The sequence below is a fragment of the Mytilus galloprovincialis genome, chromosome 7, assembly GCF_965363235.1.
Source record: "Mytilus galloprovincialis chromosome 7, xbMytGall1.hap1.1, whole genome shotgun sequence".
Taxonomy (NCBI): Eukaryota; Metazoa; Mollusca; class Bivalvia; order Mytilida; family Mytilidae; genus Mytilus; species Mytilus galloprovincialis.
In genome coordinates, this window is record NC_134844.1 from 52,999,499 (window position 1) to 53,017,919 (window position 18,421).

General features: G+C 31.0%; 1 protein-coding gene across 1 annotated transcript; it reads right to left on the reverse strand.

Annotated features, from left to right (window-relative positions):
• Positions 1-721: 721 nt before the first annotated feature.
• On the reverse strand, positions 722-18,376 carry LOC143083263 (transmembrane 7 superfamily member 3-like). The gene is made up of 10 exons (XM_076259531.1): positions 18,218-18,376; positions 11,137-11,427; positions 9,984-10,261; positions 9,225-9,402; positions 7,203-7,286; positions 6,349-6,429; positions 5,559-5,711; positions 2,852-2,949; positions 1,707-1,869; positions 722-1,029 (listed from the first exon to the last, which is right to left on the reverse strand). Exons 1-10 carry the CDS (start codon positions 18,279-18,281, stop codon positions 785-787), a joined length of 1,635 nt encoding a protein of 544 aa, XP_076115646.1. The 5' UTR covers positions 18,282-18,376; the 3' UTR covers positions 722-784.
• Positions 18,377-18,421: the final 45 nt, after the last annotated feature.

The window sequence follows — 18,421 nt, forward strand, 5'->3', positions numbered from 1 at the left end:
ATCTTTAAGAACAATCTTTAAAAAATTCTTCCGCAGGATGTTTTTGATTTATTTTTTAGTGGAAGTTCCAAAGTTAATAAAATCATTATGGCCAAAAGATGAAAGAAATGACAGAAACTATCACTACTTGCAGATTCTGAAATGTTGAATCACACTCTGATTCCAAGCATGTTTACACAACAAGGCAACAACAACAATCTGATTCCAGTTAACATTTGAAATGTTATGTAACTTAAAACCATATATATAAGTCAAATAATAGATTATCTATATATAGAATAACAATATTGTACTTTACAAGCACGTACTAAGAACAATTTTCTTATCAATCATAACATAAATACTGTATATAATACATAGATGAAAGTAAAAGTACTTTAGCTTAAGAAATGCATAATTGAAATGCATATGCATCATTGAAATGCATATGCATCATTGAAAAGCCCTTCTTACGGTATTGAAGAGAAGCAAGATAAAAAAAAATAAACATGAAAACATGTGTACATAATATATATAAATACATAAATATAAGCATAATAAGTATACTAGGATTATGATATTTTAAATATTCTACAAAAATTGCACAATAATTAGTTATTACATTTGTATATCAAGATATATATTAAATATTTTATCATTTTATAAATAAAGGGAGACATTCAACAGACATAGAAGAATTAAATAGTTTACAATATTATAGTCTTTTTGTTATTCTCCAAAACCATTGTTTTCCATAAGTACAGGTACATGATCAATTAACACTTGGTGAAATTCGATATCAACTTCATGTTGGTTCTGACTGATCTCTATCTCTGGTTGAATAATAAGGTTCAGCAACATTTCTCAATAAAGGTGAACGTTCATCTCTCTCTATGTGATCTTGATCCGAGGTATTTGGTGCATGTTGTCGACGTAATTTACGTAACTTTCTAGGACAGGATGGGAATTCTGGTTTGCCTCGTTCTCTGTAAAATTGTAATCCTGATCCAGTGACAAACAGTACTGTCCACACACAAGAAAGGATAATATCTAAGGGATAAATAAAAAATTCTACATGAATATGTTTATAAATCATATCTATATAGCAAAATTTAAATGAAAATCAAAGTTTTTTTAAAGGAGTAGGCCCAGTACCACCCCTTTTTAGCACCAAAAATATAGCAGTTTTACAAAATTGTTAGAATGTCAACTTTCAGCTATCTATTTGAAAGTTAAATTGAGAAAGGAAATGGGGAATGTGTCAAAGCGACAACAACCCGACAATAGAGCAGACAACAGCCTCTGTTATATAAATATAGGCTGTTTTTGACAATACAATGCAAATGTATCTGGTACTGGCACTATCAAGTCAAGCCAAATATCTGAAATCTTCACAATTTTATCATTTGAATATAAACTAATGGAATCGTTTAAAGTAGACACTTATCTGTTAAAAAAGTGTCCAAAATCTTGCATTAGATTTAACATCCCCATTCTGACTTGGTGTAGTGGTGTATTTATATATTTTGCATTTTCATTGATGAAAACATAGATGGTTTAACAATTAGACTGTTTGAATAATTTTTTTTTCATTGCCTCTATATTATAAATGATTCATCTCTTAGCTATATATCCTCTGTGTACTTGGTTATCTATATCTCCTCCGTGTACTAATTAAAACAATCAAGATGAGTGTAGTAGTATGGACATTAAATCAATATACTTACCTTTAATTTCAAAAGGCCCTGTTACTATGACATCTAGGTAACCATCTATGTAGGCATGTCTAAATGTGTTAACAATAATAAATTTCAGGCCAGCTTCTATCCATACATCTATTGTTAAAGTGATCAGAAAACTTCCAATGAAGGCACAGCACAAAATATTCAACTGAAAATGGAATAAAACATATGAACAAGATTGAAACACCATAGCAACATGTCAACTGTGCATTATAAATAAGGAATTAATATGTGTGTCACAATGTGGCATTTTGATACAATAGTCAAAATATGGTTTAAGTCCCATACCTGTGTATCTCACTAAATGGTCACATCAAATGATGCTAAATGTGGTCCACTGAACATGATGGCTAATAATAGTACCAAGTATAAGATTTCTATTAAATGGTCTAAAAGAAGTTAGGCTAACAACATAAACAAGGTGTTACTGTCACAAAATAAAAAAATAAAAAATGTCTCATAACTCTCATAAGAATCTTCAGATCAACATTGAGGTATAATATGGTCAACAACACCATAGTTTCAAAAGAGGAATGGCTGTATTTAAAATTTAAAATTGTAATTTTTACAACCATGATTGACAATTTTATCCTAGGAAGGGTTAACAGTGTTCTCCCCAGGGCCTTTTTGGATCATGGTAATGTGATGCTACATTTTTTAATGTGATGCTATCTGAATTGATTTCCTTATGGATTGTGTTATAAATCTGATGCTTTATTTTTAGAAGCAAGATGGTATTTCAAATTTTCTTGTTTACTGTGATGAATGAATTCTTTTTAAAAACTTTGATCCTGTCAGCTTTTCCATTTCTATACAGATTTTCAAGATATAAGAGACTTCTCACAATAAACCTGTATTTTCTATTTGAATCATTGGCAGCCCTTTTGATTAGCAGGCTGAGTCATCACAAATGCAGCAGTAACATAATTAAACTAAATACCCAAAGGATAATTGGTTACTTTATATGGATCAACTATAGATTCAGAGAAGAAGATTTATGTTGGCACTAACCCTTCTTTGATAGATATTTGGAGAGGACGAAATCTACTATCTATTGCTATATAGACCTAAAAGCCATGATTTTTTTGTTAAATATTTGATCATGCTCTATGACATGTACGATAACATACCACTCTGGTCCAATATAATATTAAAACTGGTAAAATCAGCACTCCAACAGTGAATGACATGCCATAATTATATCTTGTTGTCCAATACAGTAAGTTACCTAAAATAAAACAAGATGGTAACATTTTATTTTTATTTCTTCCATAATTTTTTTAAAGACATTTGTATTGCTTAAAAACATGGTATTTGAAAGTGACTCAAAAGACATATTATCATAAGGCACATTAAATGAGATTGTAGACGAGAAGCAGCCTCTAATTTTCAAACCATCTATTTTCTGCAGGGTTTGTTACTCATGCTGTGTGGATGCAGAAGAATTTGTCCCGGTGCTTGTAGTGTTTGCCCTTATATTTTAACAGTTAGGGCTTTTTACTTGTCAGGGAACTGTCTGCATCTGATTTATAACTCTATACTTTAGCCTAAAATATATTTATTGGGATTCCTCTTTGTGGAAAAAATTCATACCAACAAAAAAATGTTTGTTTTAAAATTTTACTGTAAGCTGATGCACATTTCTTCTAGGAATTGTATTTATTCATAAAAATTATCCCAAAACCTTTTGCATCAAAATAACTATTGCAGGAAATGGTAATTCTGTTTTGTTTTTTTTTATCAGACGTTTTAGGTCATTCAAACTTGTTTATTAGGGTTCCTTTTTATTATTATTAAGGATGTACTTAGGTGAGGTTAGGTTAGGTGAAAATTTATAAATTAAGAAGATAAAATTGATGTACTATAAGCTGGTAGAGCATCAATTAAGGATAAAAATAAGCTAAAAATATTGATAAGTCATGGACCTCCTTTCGAGATATATTTCAGATTTAAAATATGGCAGGAAAGACTGACTCAGACTTTTACCTTATATTTGCATTGGTATTATTGATCTCAAAACAAAAGAAAGAAAATTAAGAATCTTCTTAAATTTTGGTAAATGACCTTTCATGAGCTATTAAGTCTTATACAGGGCTCACACTACTTTAGAATTATAGGGAGAAGTGACTTCTCTTTTTGAATCTGATAGGGAGAAGTGGTGAGATTTGAAAGAGAAGTGCTCATTCGTGCGGTGCACTACAATGTTTGGATTTTACAATAGTATAAAGGGCCATATGTAACTAATGTTCTTTTTATAATGTTCAATTCATATCTGAGTAAAAAATTACAATTAAAGTAACATTTGAAATTAAAAGTTGTTTAAGTTTTACTAAGGTTCTTGTGAGAAACTACCAACTAAATATCTAGCACTAAAAAAAAAAAAAATATTTTAAAAAATGTAAAGAAATTATATTATATCAATTACAATTTAATTAAAAATTATCTTGTGTATGAAATTCAGTGTTTCTCATAAAAAAAATATAAAAGTTATTAAGCTGGGCCATAATATATTGATATTAGTATAATAGTCTCAGAGTTAAGCAACTAAAATCAATAGTTTGAAACAATCCATAAAAAATATAGGGAATTATATAGACCAATCAATTAGATGTAACCAAAAGTCTCTTAATGTGTGTGGAATGCGTATTTTTCCCCTTTGGGATCAATATTCTTCTGTCAGCTGTTCCATCCGTGCGTCTGTAGTAATTATTGTAAAAGTACGGATTTCGGTCATAGCTGGACCAGTTCAGACCCGTAGTTTAGAAATCAGTCAATGGCGGACGAATGCAAGAAAATTTACAAAAATAAACGATGTTTGACAAGTTATTTGGAAAAGAACATGACGTTTTTAATGCAATAAATGGATTAAATATTTACTGGAGGCAACTTTTATCACGTTTAATGAAGTAACAAACTTATTTTGCCACCGAAATTTAGGTTGATGTACGTTTTCGAGTAACAAGCACCTGAACTTGCGAAAATGCACGAAGTGATAAAAAGTTGTATTTTTATCAAATAACCTGTTACACACTGCGAAGACCAGTTGAAGACAATGCTTCAACCTCTTTTCTAAAGATAATGAATCGTTTATGTCTGAATTTCTTTAATTATCAATAAAAAATTGATGTTTCATCAACTTGGTAAAAATTGAAAATGTCCGGTGACGGAAGCGACTGAAAGCGAGTATCGTCAAGAACAGGGCGACTTGTTTTCGCTTTTGGGGGTCGGGGAAAACGAAGTGATGGTCGGGAAGGCGACTTCTTCGCCCAAGTCGCCTGGTAGCGTGAGCCCTGTTATATGAAAAAATAAATGGGTGTTATGGGGCAAAATATTTTACATTGTATTGTATGGAAAAACACCAAGGAGTCTGAACGTTTGACACAAATTCCAAAACCTCACCTAAGAACATCCTTAAACAACGTCATAAATGTGACTGTTCAATTGGATGCAATATGATTGACTCATTTACTTCTTCATAATATCTGCCAACTGACACGAATTTTGCTAGTCACACATTGGAACTTCCAGCTTACAAAATTTTTAAATATCCTGGAATTTCAATCCCATAAATTTCAGTATTCTCATTTTCAAAAAAATGTCCCTAGGAAATATTGCTGAGTATGATCACATGATGATATCCACATGGAAATAATTTTTAATAATTTCCATCAAAACTCAATGGAAAAATTATCAGCAATAAAAGTGGAAAGTGGAAACACATCAATCAATACAGTTCATTTACGCATGCTCCTGGAAATGGTTGATGAATTTTTGCAATCACTAAATACTTTTCCTGTTCAATCTCAAAATAAATTTCTAGATTCATTCATTTTTTACCAAAATCAGTGTAGAACAGTACACATGCAAACAGGTAACCAGCTGTAAAACCAGGAACCAGGACAGACAGGACTGGTACTCCAATGCACCACCATAGCATTAACCACAGGACACCAGCTACTGTTGCCAATATACATGACAGAACAAGTATAACTGAAAAGAATTTTATGTATATATTGTATTAATATAAATCTTTTATAATCAGTTATTTTATACCAAAAAAAGTCAATAGTTTGAAAATACATCTGAGCATTGTATTATTTCAATTGTGTAATCAAGCATCTTGTAAAATTTCAGAAAAGTTTATGATATTTATAATTAGAGGTTTAATCTTACCTCTCACATTGCAAAAATGCAATGGTAACACTTTGTTAATCCTTAATTCACAAAATTATTGAAAAAAATATCAAAATGATACACTTTGTTAACTTTAGTGCAAACATGTGATTTGTGATGTCAATTTGGCATAATCAATATGACATAGTCAACAAATTTGAACAATAAACGATAATTCATATATATTTATATGTGATGTCAATTATTGCTGGCAAATATCAATAAAGGGTATGCATCCATATATATACATGTGCTGTTCCATAAAAACATCCTTGGGACCCAGGGAAGGCACTTCAAAATCTTAACTATGAGTGGATGTCATCTATGTTGCATATAGTGAAAATATAAGTGAAATTTTAATTTGCCTCTATTGGTGGTGGCTGCATCTTTAAAGTGCCTTTCCTGGGTACCATGTACGATTTTAATGGAACAACCGTAAGTTATAAAATTTTACCAGTTAATGACTGTAATGTGGAGATGTTCAGCACTAGGTAGAAGATGACACAAAATCCACAGAAGGCCATTAGAAAATTTCCTAAAATAGAAAATAATGACTGATGACAAACATTAAAGATTATGGATTATTAATATATCAGAGGGGTTTTAGAGGGGTAGCAAAAGGGGGGGGGGACTTCATATAATGTATGATAAAACTTTTACAAGAAAATTATAAAATCTGATAAATTTTTCATAGTACGTTACCAATTGTTTTTAGTAATAAGTCATTGAAAAATATAATCAATCTCAGCAAAGGCGCTATAAACTAAAGATGCAACTTCAGACAGGATTCTGTCTATTTAATCTTTTAAAACCCAAACTGTATGTTTTAACCGTTTAATTCTAATGAAAATTATATTAGATCATTGAAAGTCAAACTTTAGGTGATGATTAGCAATTCAATATGAAGTGACCATTGTATATCCTCATAATTATCATACAAACAAAAATAATTTCATTTAGGGCTAGCTATTTCATATTTCTTTATACATGTTATAACTGATTGTACACTTCTAAACTTGTACATTAATTTTGTAGCTGTTTTTTATGCAACCTTTTTCTTTAAGCGACATTTAACACCTTTTGTGACTGTTCAACTGTTTAACACACAATCTCTGGTTAAAAAGGGTTATCACTTCTGATTACACATGTGCAACAATTAAAATGTTTACTTTGTAATTGCAATCAATCTAGAACAATTTTTTTTTTAGAAAACATAAAATCCATGTATTTTAATTATGGAAGAATTTCAATTTGAGGATCAGAAAGTGGTTTAAATTTAGAGTTATGATTGAGTATATCTAAAATTACCTGTTTGGAAATATCTGTGTCCCAAAACACATAGAAACAACCCAAGTACCCCAGCTACACTAATCAATACTTTACTGGTTGTGGCTGAAAAAGCAAAAAAAATCATAATAAAAACAAGAATGTGTCCACAGTACACGGATGCCCCACTCACACTATCATTTTCTATGTTTAAAGGACTGTGAAATTGGAATAAATTCTCTAATTTGGCATTAAAATTAGAATGATCTTATCAAAGGGAACATGTATACTAAGTTTCAAGTTGATTGGACTTCTACTTTATCAAAAACTACCTTGACCAAAAACTTTAACCTGAAATTTGCACTATCATTTTCTATGTTCAGTGAACCGTAAAATTGGGGTCAAAACTCTAATTTGGCATTTAAATTAGAAAGATCATATCATAGGGCACATGTATACTAAGTTTCAAGTTGATTGGACTTCAACTTCATCAAAAACTACCTTGACCAAAAACTTTAACCTGAAGCCAAAAACTTTAACCTGAAATTTGCACTATCATTTTCTATGTTCAGTGAACCGTAAAATTGGGGTCAAAACTCTAATTTGGCATTTAAATTAGAAAGATCATATCATAGGGCACATGTATACTAAGTTTCAAGTTGATTGGACTTCAACTTCATCAAAAACTACCTTGACCAAAAACTTTAACCTGAAGCCAAAAACTTTAACCTGAAATTTGCACTATCATTTTCTATGTTCAGTGAACCGTAAAATTGGGGTCAAAACTCTAATTTGGCATTTAAATTAGAAAGATCATATCATAGGGCACATGTATACTAAGTTTCAAGTTGATTGGACTTCAACTTCATCAAAAACTACCTTGACCAAAAACTTTAACCTGAAGTCAAAAACTTTAACCTGAAATTTGCACTATCATTTTCTATGTTCAGTGAACCGTAAAATTGGGGTCAAAACTCTAATTTGGCATTTAAATTAGAAAGATCATATCATAGGGAACATGTGTACCAAGTTTGAAGTCGATTGGACTTCAACTTCATCAAAAACTACCTCGACCAAAAACTTTAACCTGAAGCGGGACAGACGGACGAACGGACGAACGGACGAACGAACGGACGAACGGACGCACAGACCAGAAAACATAATGCCCCTCTACTATCGTAGGTGGGGCATAATAAATGTGGATTGTGTCCATAACCTATTAGCTGTCATTATGTGATAATAATAAGAATTCGATTTTTTTCAGTGAAAACCTTTTTTAAAAACATGCCCCTACATTTTCAAATCCTAGCTGGAACACTGATAGGGACACAGTACAGATAATGTCCCAGCTAACATATAAAGTAATTAAGGGACATAACTCAAGAACTGTAAAAGTAACACTACAAAATTTGAGTTTTGTGGTAATAAGCGTTATACATGTATATACATTTCATAATATTTAGTTGAGACAAACTTATTACGTAAGTTAGAAAATGAAAACAAAAATTTCATCATTTTTCCATTTGTAAAGGGACATAACTATAGAATGGTAAAAGTAACGCCACCAAAATTCAAACTTGAACTGTGTTTTGTGATTATAGGCATTGTGTATAAATCTCATAACATTTGGTTGAGGCAAATTAACGTTATAGTTTGGGAACCAATTTTGGGACAAACGTACGGACAGACTGATGCACCTATGTACAGACGCCCAATGGTAAAACATAAAGCCCCATCTGCTACGGCTTGGGCATAAACATCATCATATGCTGTCTTATTGAAACCTTTCATCCTTGTTTGTTTCCTAATGTGACAGGAATGAAAAAGAAACCATACATGACCCGAGTCAGGAGCCTCTTGTTTATTTAGTGGTTTTCATTTCTTGATGTGCATGATGTGGTCCATAATTGTGTCTTGTTTCTCGTTTTTTATATAAATAATACTATTGGTTTTGTTTGGAATTACACATTGTGACATGGATGGAGAGTTGTCTCATTGGCATGTGTACTGATACCACATTTTCTTATTTCTATTTTCTGTCATTCAAGAATTTACATTACTTACTTGCATAGTGACACTGTTCATCTTGTTTATTAAGATCACATGAATATGTTGTCATGGGAACATAAGAAGCTATCTGGTTTCCATGTGTTACAATTACATTGTAAATGGTTCCCTGACCTGTGTAAGATGGCAATTTAAAGAGGGGCTTTTTGGATGATGAATATTTTATTTCTTTCAGCTGTAAACAAAAAATGAAATTAGTCTGTTAATTTATATTCAATTGAAGTAGACATGGTAGAGAATTAAAAAATTAAAAGTAAAAAAAAAAAATTAACTACCATTTGATTTTTACGAGGGGCTTAAGCATGTTTAAGGATGAATAAAAAGACAGGACAGACATGACAGAGATTAAAATAAAATAAAATTGCAGGACACAATTTTTTAAATTTCAATATGCAAGTTTAAATTATTGGAATTTATAGAACCCTGTCACAATTTTCGCAATATTAAAAACATTGTATTAATTTTCAAATTAATGCCCAAAAAAAAGAAGGGAGATAACTCACTTAAAACTGTATTCTTATGTTTGATTTCTTTGCCAGATTTATTTTGATTGATATTACTCTTTGTTCTTCAATTCCAAGTTGTTGTTAAGTGATTTTCAGTTTGCAAAGAATTTCTGTCAAATACATACTCATGATGCTAGGGGACTTCTGAAACTTGCAGTGAGATGAGAGTTTTTGCTCTGTGTTAAAATCCTGACTTTGAGATGAAGTACAACAACAAACGTGCTCTCTGTCTTAAACATGTAAAACAAACCTTTTTTCCGTGTTTCATAACATATTCATGAGTTAGCATCTTTTTAATGCCATTAAAAAAAGCTTCTTCTGTCCAATCACTGTCACCAATGTAATAAACATACAGCTGATAAGATAATAGTTTTAAAACTGGTGATTGTTCACAACTTGAATCCTTCGTTGAATTTTTAGCCCATTGAAACATGACATCACTCATTTCATTTCTAAAATCAATGTGAATATTTGGGTCGTTTTCCATGTTGAATTCTAAATTACATCCTCCTGGCACAGGAGTTGAAGCTAAAATTAGAAAAAATTGAAAACACCCAATTAATGAATTATACAAATTTGATGTAAAATTTTCAAACTTTAAAAAATATATATACAAAGTCAACTTTTGACCATCGTGAGTGTTCAGAAATGTTTATTATGAATGGAAGAAGAAAAATTAACATGCATGATAATATAATGAAGTTAAAGATGACTAGATAAATCTATCAATGAGGCAGCAACTAATGCAAAAACACTACAAATTACTCACTCAGGAAAAGTGAACGTTAGAATAGTTATAGGCTAAGCTTTTTGTGTTGTTTGTACTCATATTTCTAAATAAAATTTATTCATCTCTGCCTTAACATTTAGGTTTAAGCATACCTGATGAGGTTTAATGCAGAGTAGATCAGAGTAGTTCTTCAGACGCATAAAATTAACAGTGAAATTTCAATTTAGCATTTGTTTATAATACAGCTCTTAACATGCTGGCTAACATGTATGCTGTAAATCCTAAGTATAGATTTTTTGGAAATGGTCATAATGAACATGATGAAAAAAAACTCTACTTAAAAAACACGGCAAATTTTTTTTTCATAAACACTTCAAAAAATCATCATGATATGACATTGCCATGATTGCTTATCATGCATGCTTATGCTTGAAAGAATTTTTTTATGGAATCTACAACAAAATTTACTTGTTTTTTTAACTTTTTTATCCCATCTACTATTTTATACATGTAATTGACTTTCTGATCTTAAAGGTGGGTTGTTCAAGTACATGTTCAATAGAAAATTTGATTTCAATTTTTGGAATAAGCATGATAAGGATGTGAAATAATGGTGATGATGATCATATTTCTTAAAATGTATGTATAATATATATATATGAAAAATACTTGCCATCAGCTGCAATACTGATGAAAACCAGGACATTTATTGTAACATTTAGGTGTGATGTCAAATAAACATTTAGAGATGTTTGTCCGTTTATAACCACCAATATTCCAATACTACTTCCCGTCTCTGAGGTTTCCATGGTGATATTTGGATGTAATGATAAAGTGACATCTTTATACTGAGTGTGAGCTTGGAAAACAGCATAATTGTCATTTTCGCTAACTTGTGACACTGATAAAACTGTCTGATTATTAGGTTCCAGGGTAACAATCTCTGGCACCCATGGTTGCAGTGCTGAAAATGAATAAATATGTTAATGATACATATATACATGATATACATGATATATGTACGAATCAGGTGGTTCTAGAGATATAAAAAAATCACCATAATCATGATGAAGATTATTGGTGATTTTTTACACTTTCTGTTTTAAATAGACCTGAATCCACATAGTATGCAAAACATATCTGACAAAGATTTAGCCACTCCTTCTTCCCTTTTTTTTTTTTTATAGAAGACCCCAAAGTCTACTTACCATGCTTACTGTTTCAAGCTATCAGAAATAAATAAAAAAAATAAACTTCATTATTTTTTTTAATCATGTTAAAGGGGCACTAGCTACGAGATATATAAAAAATCTGAAGTTTGATTTTTTCCTGTTCCATCATTAATGAAAGTAAAATAGTGAAATAACAATTTGTTTTTTGCAGACAAAAAGGTTCAATTTTGTCAAATTACGCTAAGAAACATTGATAATTAGTAATTCACTTGCAAGTGAATGAGTCAACCTCTTTAAATCCGTATTCATGTGAACTTCAATTTAACCCCTCGCTAGAGATTGACAACGCATGCATTGTACATGTACTGGTTATTTAAAGAAAAAGAATGTCAACAATGAAAGTGAAACTACGGTAAATCAGTTGATTACTAATTCGATGCACATAAAATCATTCTTATACGGTTAAAAACAATGAGAAACATGTATTTTTAATCTATAAAATAAAATTAAACAGACCTATAAAAATCTAATTGCACATGTTGGTTTAATCTATTCATATCTTTATCTATGCAGCTAGCTATGTTTACCTTGCTTATATGTTCATCTGAGGTCAAATCGATAGGTAATAAGATGGCGTCTGGACTAAAATACACACGAAACGAACCTATATATTATCTACCCCATGCTCTGTAAACTGTTTATTTTAGACTTTTGATAGTTTGGATAAATGTTTTACATTGTTATAAATCAAATATGAGAATTTGAGTCAAATTGGTGACCTTGAATTTGACAGCTAGTGCCCCTTTAACTATAGTGCAACATTTTTTCTTATACAAATTTTATTTTAAATATAATTTTTCTTTATATCGACTATCATGACTATTGTCATGATCCATTGTTATACATTTAAACAATATAAAAAAACTTCGGATAAGTGATAACATGCCAAAATGTATATAAGTCTTTATTCTAAATATCTATTAGCATTATCATATGAATATAAAAAAGACAACACAGATTGAAACAAAGAAAGTCATTTAATGTTTTTTTATTATTATTACACCAGATGGAGCTACTTTTACAAATAACTCCATTCAGCCCATGAAATTCTGAGAAAAATGTGTACTTCTTCTAATAATGTCTTTTGTTACAATTAATTGATCTAAATCACTGATCATGCTGATGGGAAGATTAGAAAAATTGTGTGCGTTCATAATAATTCAAATAAAAACAAGAGTGCACACGCTTAAATGTCTAGCCTTCTATACTAATCATTGATATTATGTTGATAGTCCTAAGTATAAAGCTAAGCTTTATTACAACTGTCACATAAACTTAACATTAACCAAGATAACCAAACAAAGACCAATGAACCTTGAAAAAGAGGTCCAGGTCAGATGAACCATGCCAGGCAGACAGGTACAGCTAACAATGCTTCTATACAACATATATAGTTGACACATTACTTATAGTTTAAGAAAAATAGACCAAAACACAAAAACTTAACACTGTGCAATGAACCGTGAAAATGAGGTCACGGTTAAATAAAACCTGCTCGACTGACATAAAGATCATAAAATATTTCCATACACCAAATATAGTTGACCTATGGCATATAGCATTAGATAAAAAGACCAAAACTCAAAAACTTAACTTTGACCACTGAACCATGAAAATGAGGTCAAGGTCACATGACATCTGCCCGCTAGACATGTACACTTAACAATCATTCCATACAACAAATATAGTAGACCTATTGCATATGGTATGAGAAAAACAGACCAAAACACAAATATTTAACTATAACCACTGAACCATGAAAATGAGGTCAAGGTCAGATGACACCTGCCAGTTGGACATGTACACCTTACAGTCCTTCCATACACCGAATATACTAGCCCTATTGCTTATAGTATCTGAGATATGGACTTGACCACCAAAACTTAACCTTGTTCACTGATCCATGAAATGAGGTCGAGGTCAAGTGAAAACTGTCTGACAGACACGAGGACCTTGCAAGGTACGCACATATCAAATATAGTTATCCTATTACTTATAATAAGAGAGAATTCAACATTACAAAAAAATTGAACTTTTTTTCCAAGTGGTCACTGAACCATGAAAATGAGGTCAAGGACATTGGACATGTGACTGACGGAAACTTCGTAAAATGAAGCATCTATATACAAAGTATGAAGCATCCAGGTCTTCCACCTTCTAAAATATAAAGCTTTTAAGAAGTGAGCTAACGCCGCCGCCGTAGCCGCCGCCGCCGGATCACTATCCCTATGTCGAGCTTTCTGCAACAAAAGTTGCAGGCTCGACAAAAACTTGATATATGTAGCATGTGTAGATCACTTTTGGATTTACTTGAGGCTCGCGGGTACAAAATTTTCAGCAAAGAATTAAACATTTGTTTTTTCATTACAAATTTTATAAAAATAACACTATTAGTTATTACTTAATGAAATGGTACAAAAATCAACCAATAAAATCAATTCTGTTTGCCCCCAGATGACTTTTAAAAATGTTTATATATCATTGAAAAAGCTCCAAATTATCTGCCTTTGCATGCTTTGGTCCAAAAATGCCATTTTTGGCATTCAAATTGAAATATCTTTTTTAACACATCGGTGACCTATATTTTTCATTGTTTTTTATTATTGTTTTCAAATAAGCTGTACATCATGTACATAAACTAAATAATTGTAAAATTTAATTTTATTTCTGTGATTAAGTTATTTTTTTAATTTCGATATTTCCTCTATCATGTCTAACATTAGTATATTCTGTCAAAAGATCATAAACAATAACATTGATTTATTAATTATGTATAGCTCTGAATCTCTATATTAGGTTTCGGTTATATGCACTCAATTCCGTGAATGATCATCAAACAAAATTTCTTTTACTTCTCCTATTAGTTCAACAGAAAAAAAGTACATTTACAAAAATGTATGCTTAATTCTTTCGAAGGCAGATTGTGAGATAAATGAACTGTGACCCCAAGTTTTTATTTTCTTTTTCTTTTAAGTATAAGATAAAGTTCATTTAAAGAAAAATATAGCGAAATCCTATATTAAAAAAAAAAATGATTTAGACCTGCGAGCCCCAGTTAGAACGACCATATTTATATAATGTTCAATGACAAGCATGTGAAATGTAAATTTACTTTGCTGCTGGGAGCTCAAGTATTTTTATATTGTTCTGACATGTCACTATGACATGCATGATGTTCATATAAAAGCCCACTATTTTTCTAACCCATCTATCATTCTATGGCAATGTATGGGGTCATTTTGAAAAAAATTATGTGACACGAAACAATTGACGATGATTAAGCTGAAGATGAATGGTTTAATCAAAGGATGACTTTCATTTCCATAATCTTATGAAAAAAATATATATATTGCAATTGTGGAGCAGGATCTGCTTACCCTTTCGGAGCACCTGAGATCACCCCTAGTTTTTTGGTGGGGTTAATGTTGTTTATTCTTTAATTTTCTATGTTGTGTCGTGTGTGCTGTTGTTTGTTTGTCTTTTTCATTTTTAGCCATGGCGTTGTCAGTTTGTTTTAGATTTATGAGTTTGACTGTCCCTTTGGTATCTTTTGTCCCTCTTTTACAGGTACATTATACCAATGCAAGCAAACCAAGCAAGATTTTTTATACCAGTAATTTATAACATGTCAAACCTGCTGAAGATATTGCCAGAATATTTTCTTTAGAGCAACTAAAAAGGCATTTTTTTATCCTACATGTGTATAAATGATGATAATAGAGACCCCTCCTTAAAATTTATTTGAAAAATAATGTAGCCAAATTTCATAACTACTAAACCACCATACATGTGATGGACTGTGAAACTCAGATCAGGAGATTAATTTGGAAATTTTGGTCAGGAGATTAGGAGTCTAGGACTCAGATCAGGAGGTTTTTTATTGACATAAATTTTGTGGTAAATGTAACCGTTGGGTGTAGAAATTGCCTTTTAAAGTTGTTTTTTTCATCAAATTTCCATCAAAATGATATACATGATATATGTTTATAGTACCCTTCATGCCCTTGTTGCCTTTCTATTTGAATGATATATCACATTATTTAAAAAATATATTGAGAAGAATCTGTTTCTTGTTTTTTTTTTTTTTTTTGATAAAATGATTGTTCACCATTTTCACTGTTTGCAAATAAATCATTATGACCTTTTCTATACATTGTAGATGTGTATAGATTTGTATTCATGTCCCCATCTCCTTATCATATATAACTGTATAGACAATTAAGAAAGACTGAAACAAACTACTTTGAAGGACATGTAAGAGGTCAAACTGTCAAGGATTTTACAGTACGTTCTTATTTAATTACAAATGGAAGTGTTTAACGACCAGTCAGGGGTACTACTTGTACAAGTTATTTTTAATTACTTGAGAAGTTATATTAATTAATTTATATAAGTAAATTTGTAGGATACTTATACAAGTGAATTTTATTTACTTGTATAGGTTAAAAAAATATTGGCTGAGTTATGTCCCTTAGACATTCAGAATTTTTTACTTGTATAAGTAAAAAAATCATCCTTTCTTCTTTTCTTGAATCTTGAATTCTTGAGATTTCTTTGCTCTGAAAGAATTTTAAATTGTGTACCCTTTACAGATGTCTTTACTAATCATTTAAGTGTAATTTCATGGACAATGAAAATCCCATTTGTCTGTTATCTTCATAACACTGCTCATTTACAAGCCCCAAAGGAGCAATTTTTGAATGCCTTGCGCAAATATACAAGATCTTTGCTAAATCAGTTTCTTTGATTAATTAATGAGATGAAACATTGAATTTTAATGAAAAAATTTGAGCAAACCTGGGAAAAATCATTAAAAGCATGATTTTACATCTCAAAACTTGAAGATTTTTGTGGGATTGTAAGAAAAATTTACTTATACAAGTAAATTTTCAGAAAATTAAGGGGAGATTATTCAAACATTATTTATTTACTTATCTGAATCTGAATTAATACGTTGCAGGGCCAGGATATGGCATCAATGGCAACGGGAGCTTGTATGTGTATATTTTTTTTTACTTCTTCAAGTAAATAAAATACACTTGTGCAAGTAGTACCCCTGACTGATTTAAATTACAAATAGAAGTGTTTAATATTATTCATTTTTGTCTTTTAACAAATTACATATTTTAAAGCAAAACAACTTTAAACAAGATAGATTAAAGGGAAGTAACAAAATAATATTTTAATACACAAGTTTTTATTACACAACGGCAGTTAGCCAGAGGTAAGCATCGTTGATTACCAGTATGCTTGACACCCAAGCTTTTAAGTGAAGTCATAAAATTATACATCTTCTTTGATTTAACACATGTGTCAATTACACCCGTACGGTAGTAAGAAATGATCAAATATGGCGTCCGAAAATTTTCATTCATGAAATATTTCACACACAGGATTTTTTTCTCTTAAGCAGGAGGACATAGATAGAGGACGGCAGGAGACCCCTGAAAACAGGATTATTGTACTCCCGTTGGGAGGTTGACATGTATGAACCACTACTGGCACTAGTTAAAATTATTATGATGTTAATTGAACCCTGTTGCCAGTGTTGGAAGGGTGTTAATTATTACTATATTTTTTTGGCTTTGAAACCTTACAGAAAGTATCACTACTAAACCACTTGTCCAAATAATTATGACGTCAACATCTAGGAAGACTACTTTAAAATTTTGCTTTGACGCTTTCAACACCGACAACAGTTCAAGAGTCATATATAATTATTTGGACTACTAAACATTATCCAACCACTACTGTCATCATTGTCATGACTGTAGACAATCAAAAACTGCAGTAGTATTCATGGAACTTTTAGCTCCTTACAATTCTTTCTTTTATAGTCAAATGTATTCTCGTCGGAGTCGTCCTGAACATGCATGAAATATTTGCCACTGGACTTAGGGACGACATCAAAAGATCGATGTAGGATAAAAAACTTAAATCATATAGTTTGGGGGTGGGGGGTTAAAATTCCACAAGTTTTGTATATATATATATCTAAAATCGATTTTTACATATATCCCTATTGGTAAATCAATTTTTCCTAAATTAAGTTAAAAGGGGGGTTGGGGCGTCAGTGAAAAAACTATGTGAATTAAGTTTTTTATCCTGCATTGAACTTTTGATGTCGTCCCTTAACTAACAAATTATCAATCAATCAAATGTATCCTGCATTCACTGCAGTCGTTTGAAGAATATATATCTAGCGACTTTTTTCTATTTTTTTTGTTTATTTATCACTAAAATTCAAACGACTGTGTTGTATGTATATATCTAGCGACTTTTTACTATTTTTTTTGTTTATTTATCACTAAAATTCAAACGACTGTACTGCATTGTAAGAGCCTTCTAGCACAGTCGCTTGAATTTAAGTGATATATATATGAGAGAAAAAAATAAAAAATACTGTTATATACATGGTATATGTATATTATATGTCTCTGATAACGGTATTGTTTTTAATTTTTTTCATAAAATTTATCACACAGGGGCTTGTTTAGTGGCTGTGCTTCTACTTTCACTTACCGAATGACGTGTTAATAACTGTCAGAAATATAAGGACTATAAGAAAGGATGAGTATTTTAGCATCGTAATCAAGTGTCACATCCTGAAATCTAAAAATTACTTGGAACAAGAGAAGTTAGTCTACAAATAAGGGAGCTAACTGTAACACTAAATCAAAACAACTTCCTAAAACATGAATTCAGTAGCCCGTACATTTTATTTTT

Bases quoted from the DNA above. Each gene is read 5' to 3' on its own strand.
- LOC143083263 (XM_076259531.1), bottom strand. From the start codon at position 18,281: ATGCTAAAATACTCATCCTTTCTTATAGTCCTTATATTTCTGACAGTT. The intron at 5,712-6,348 runs GTAAAATTTTAT...AATTCTTTTCAG, and splicing joins CACATTACAGTCATTAACTG to TTATACTTGTTCTGTCATGT. The intron at 2,950-5,558 runs GTAAAAAATGAA...GTTTTATTTTAG, and splicing joins ACTGTTCTACACTGATTTTG to GTAACTTACTGTATTGGACA.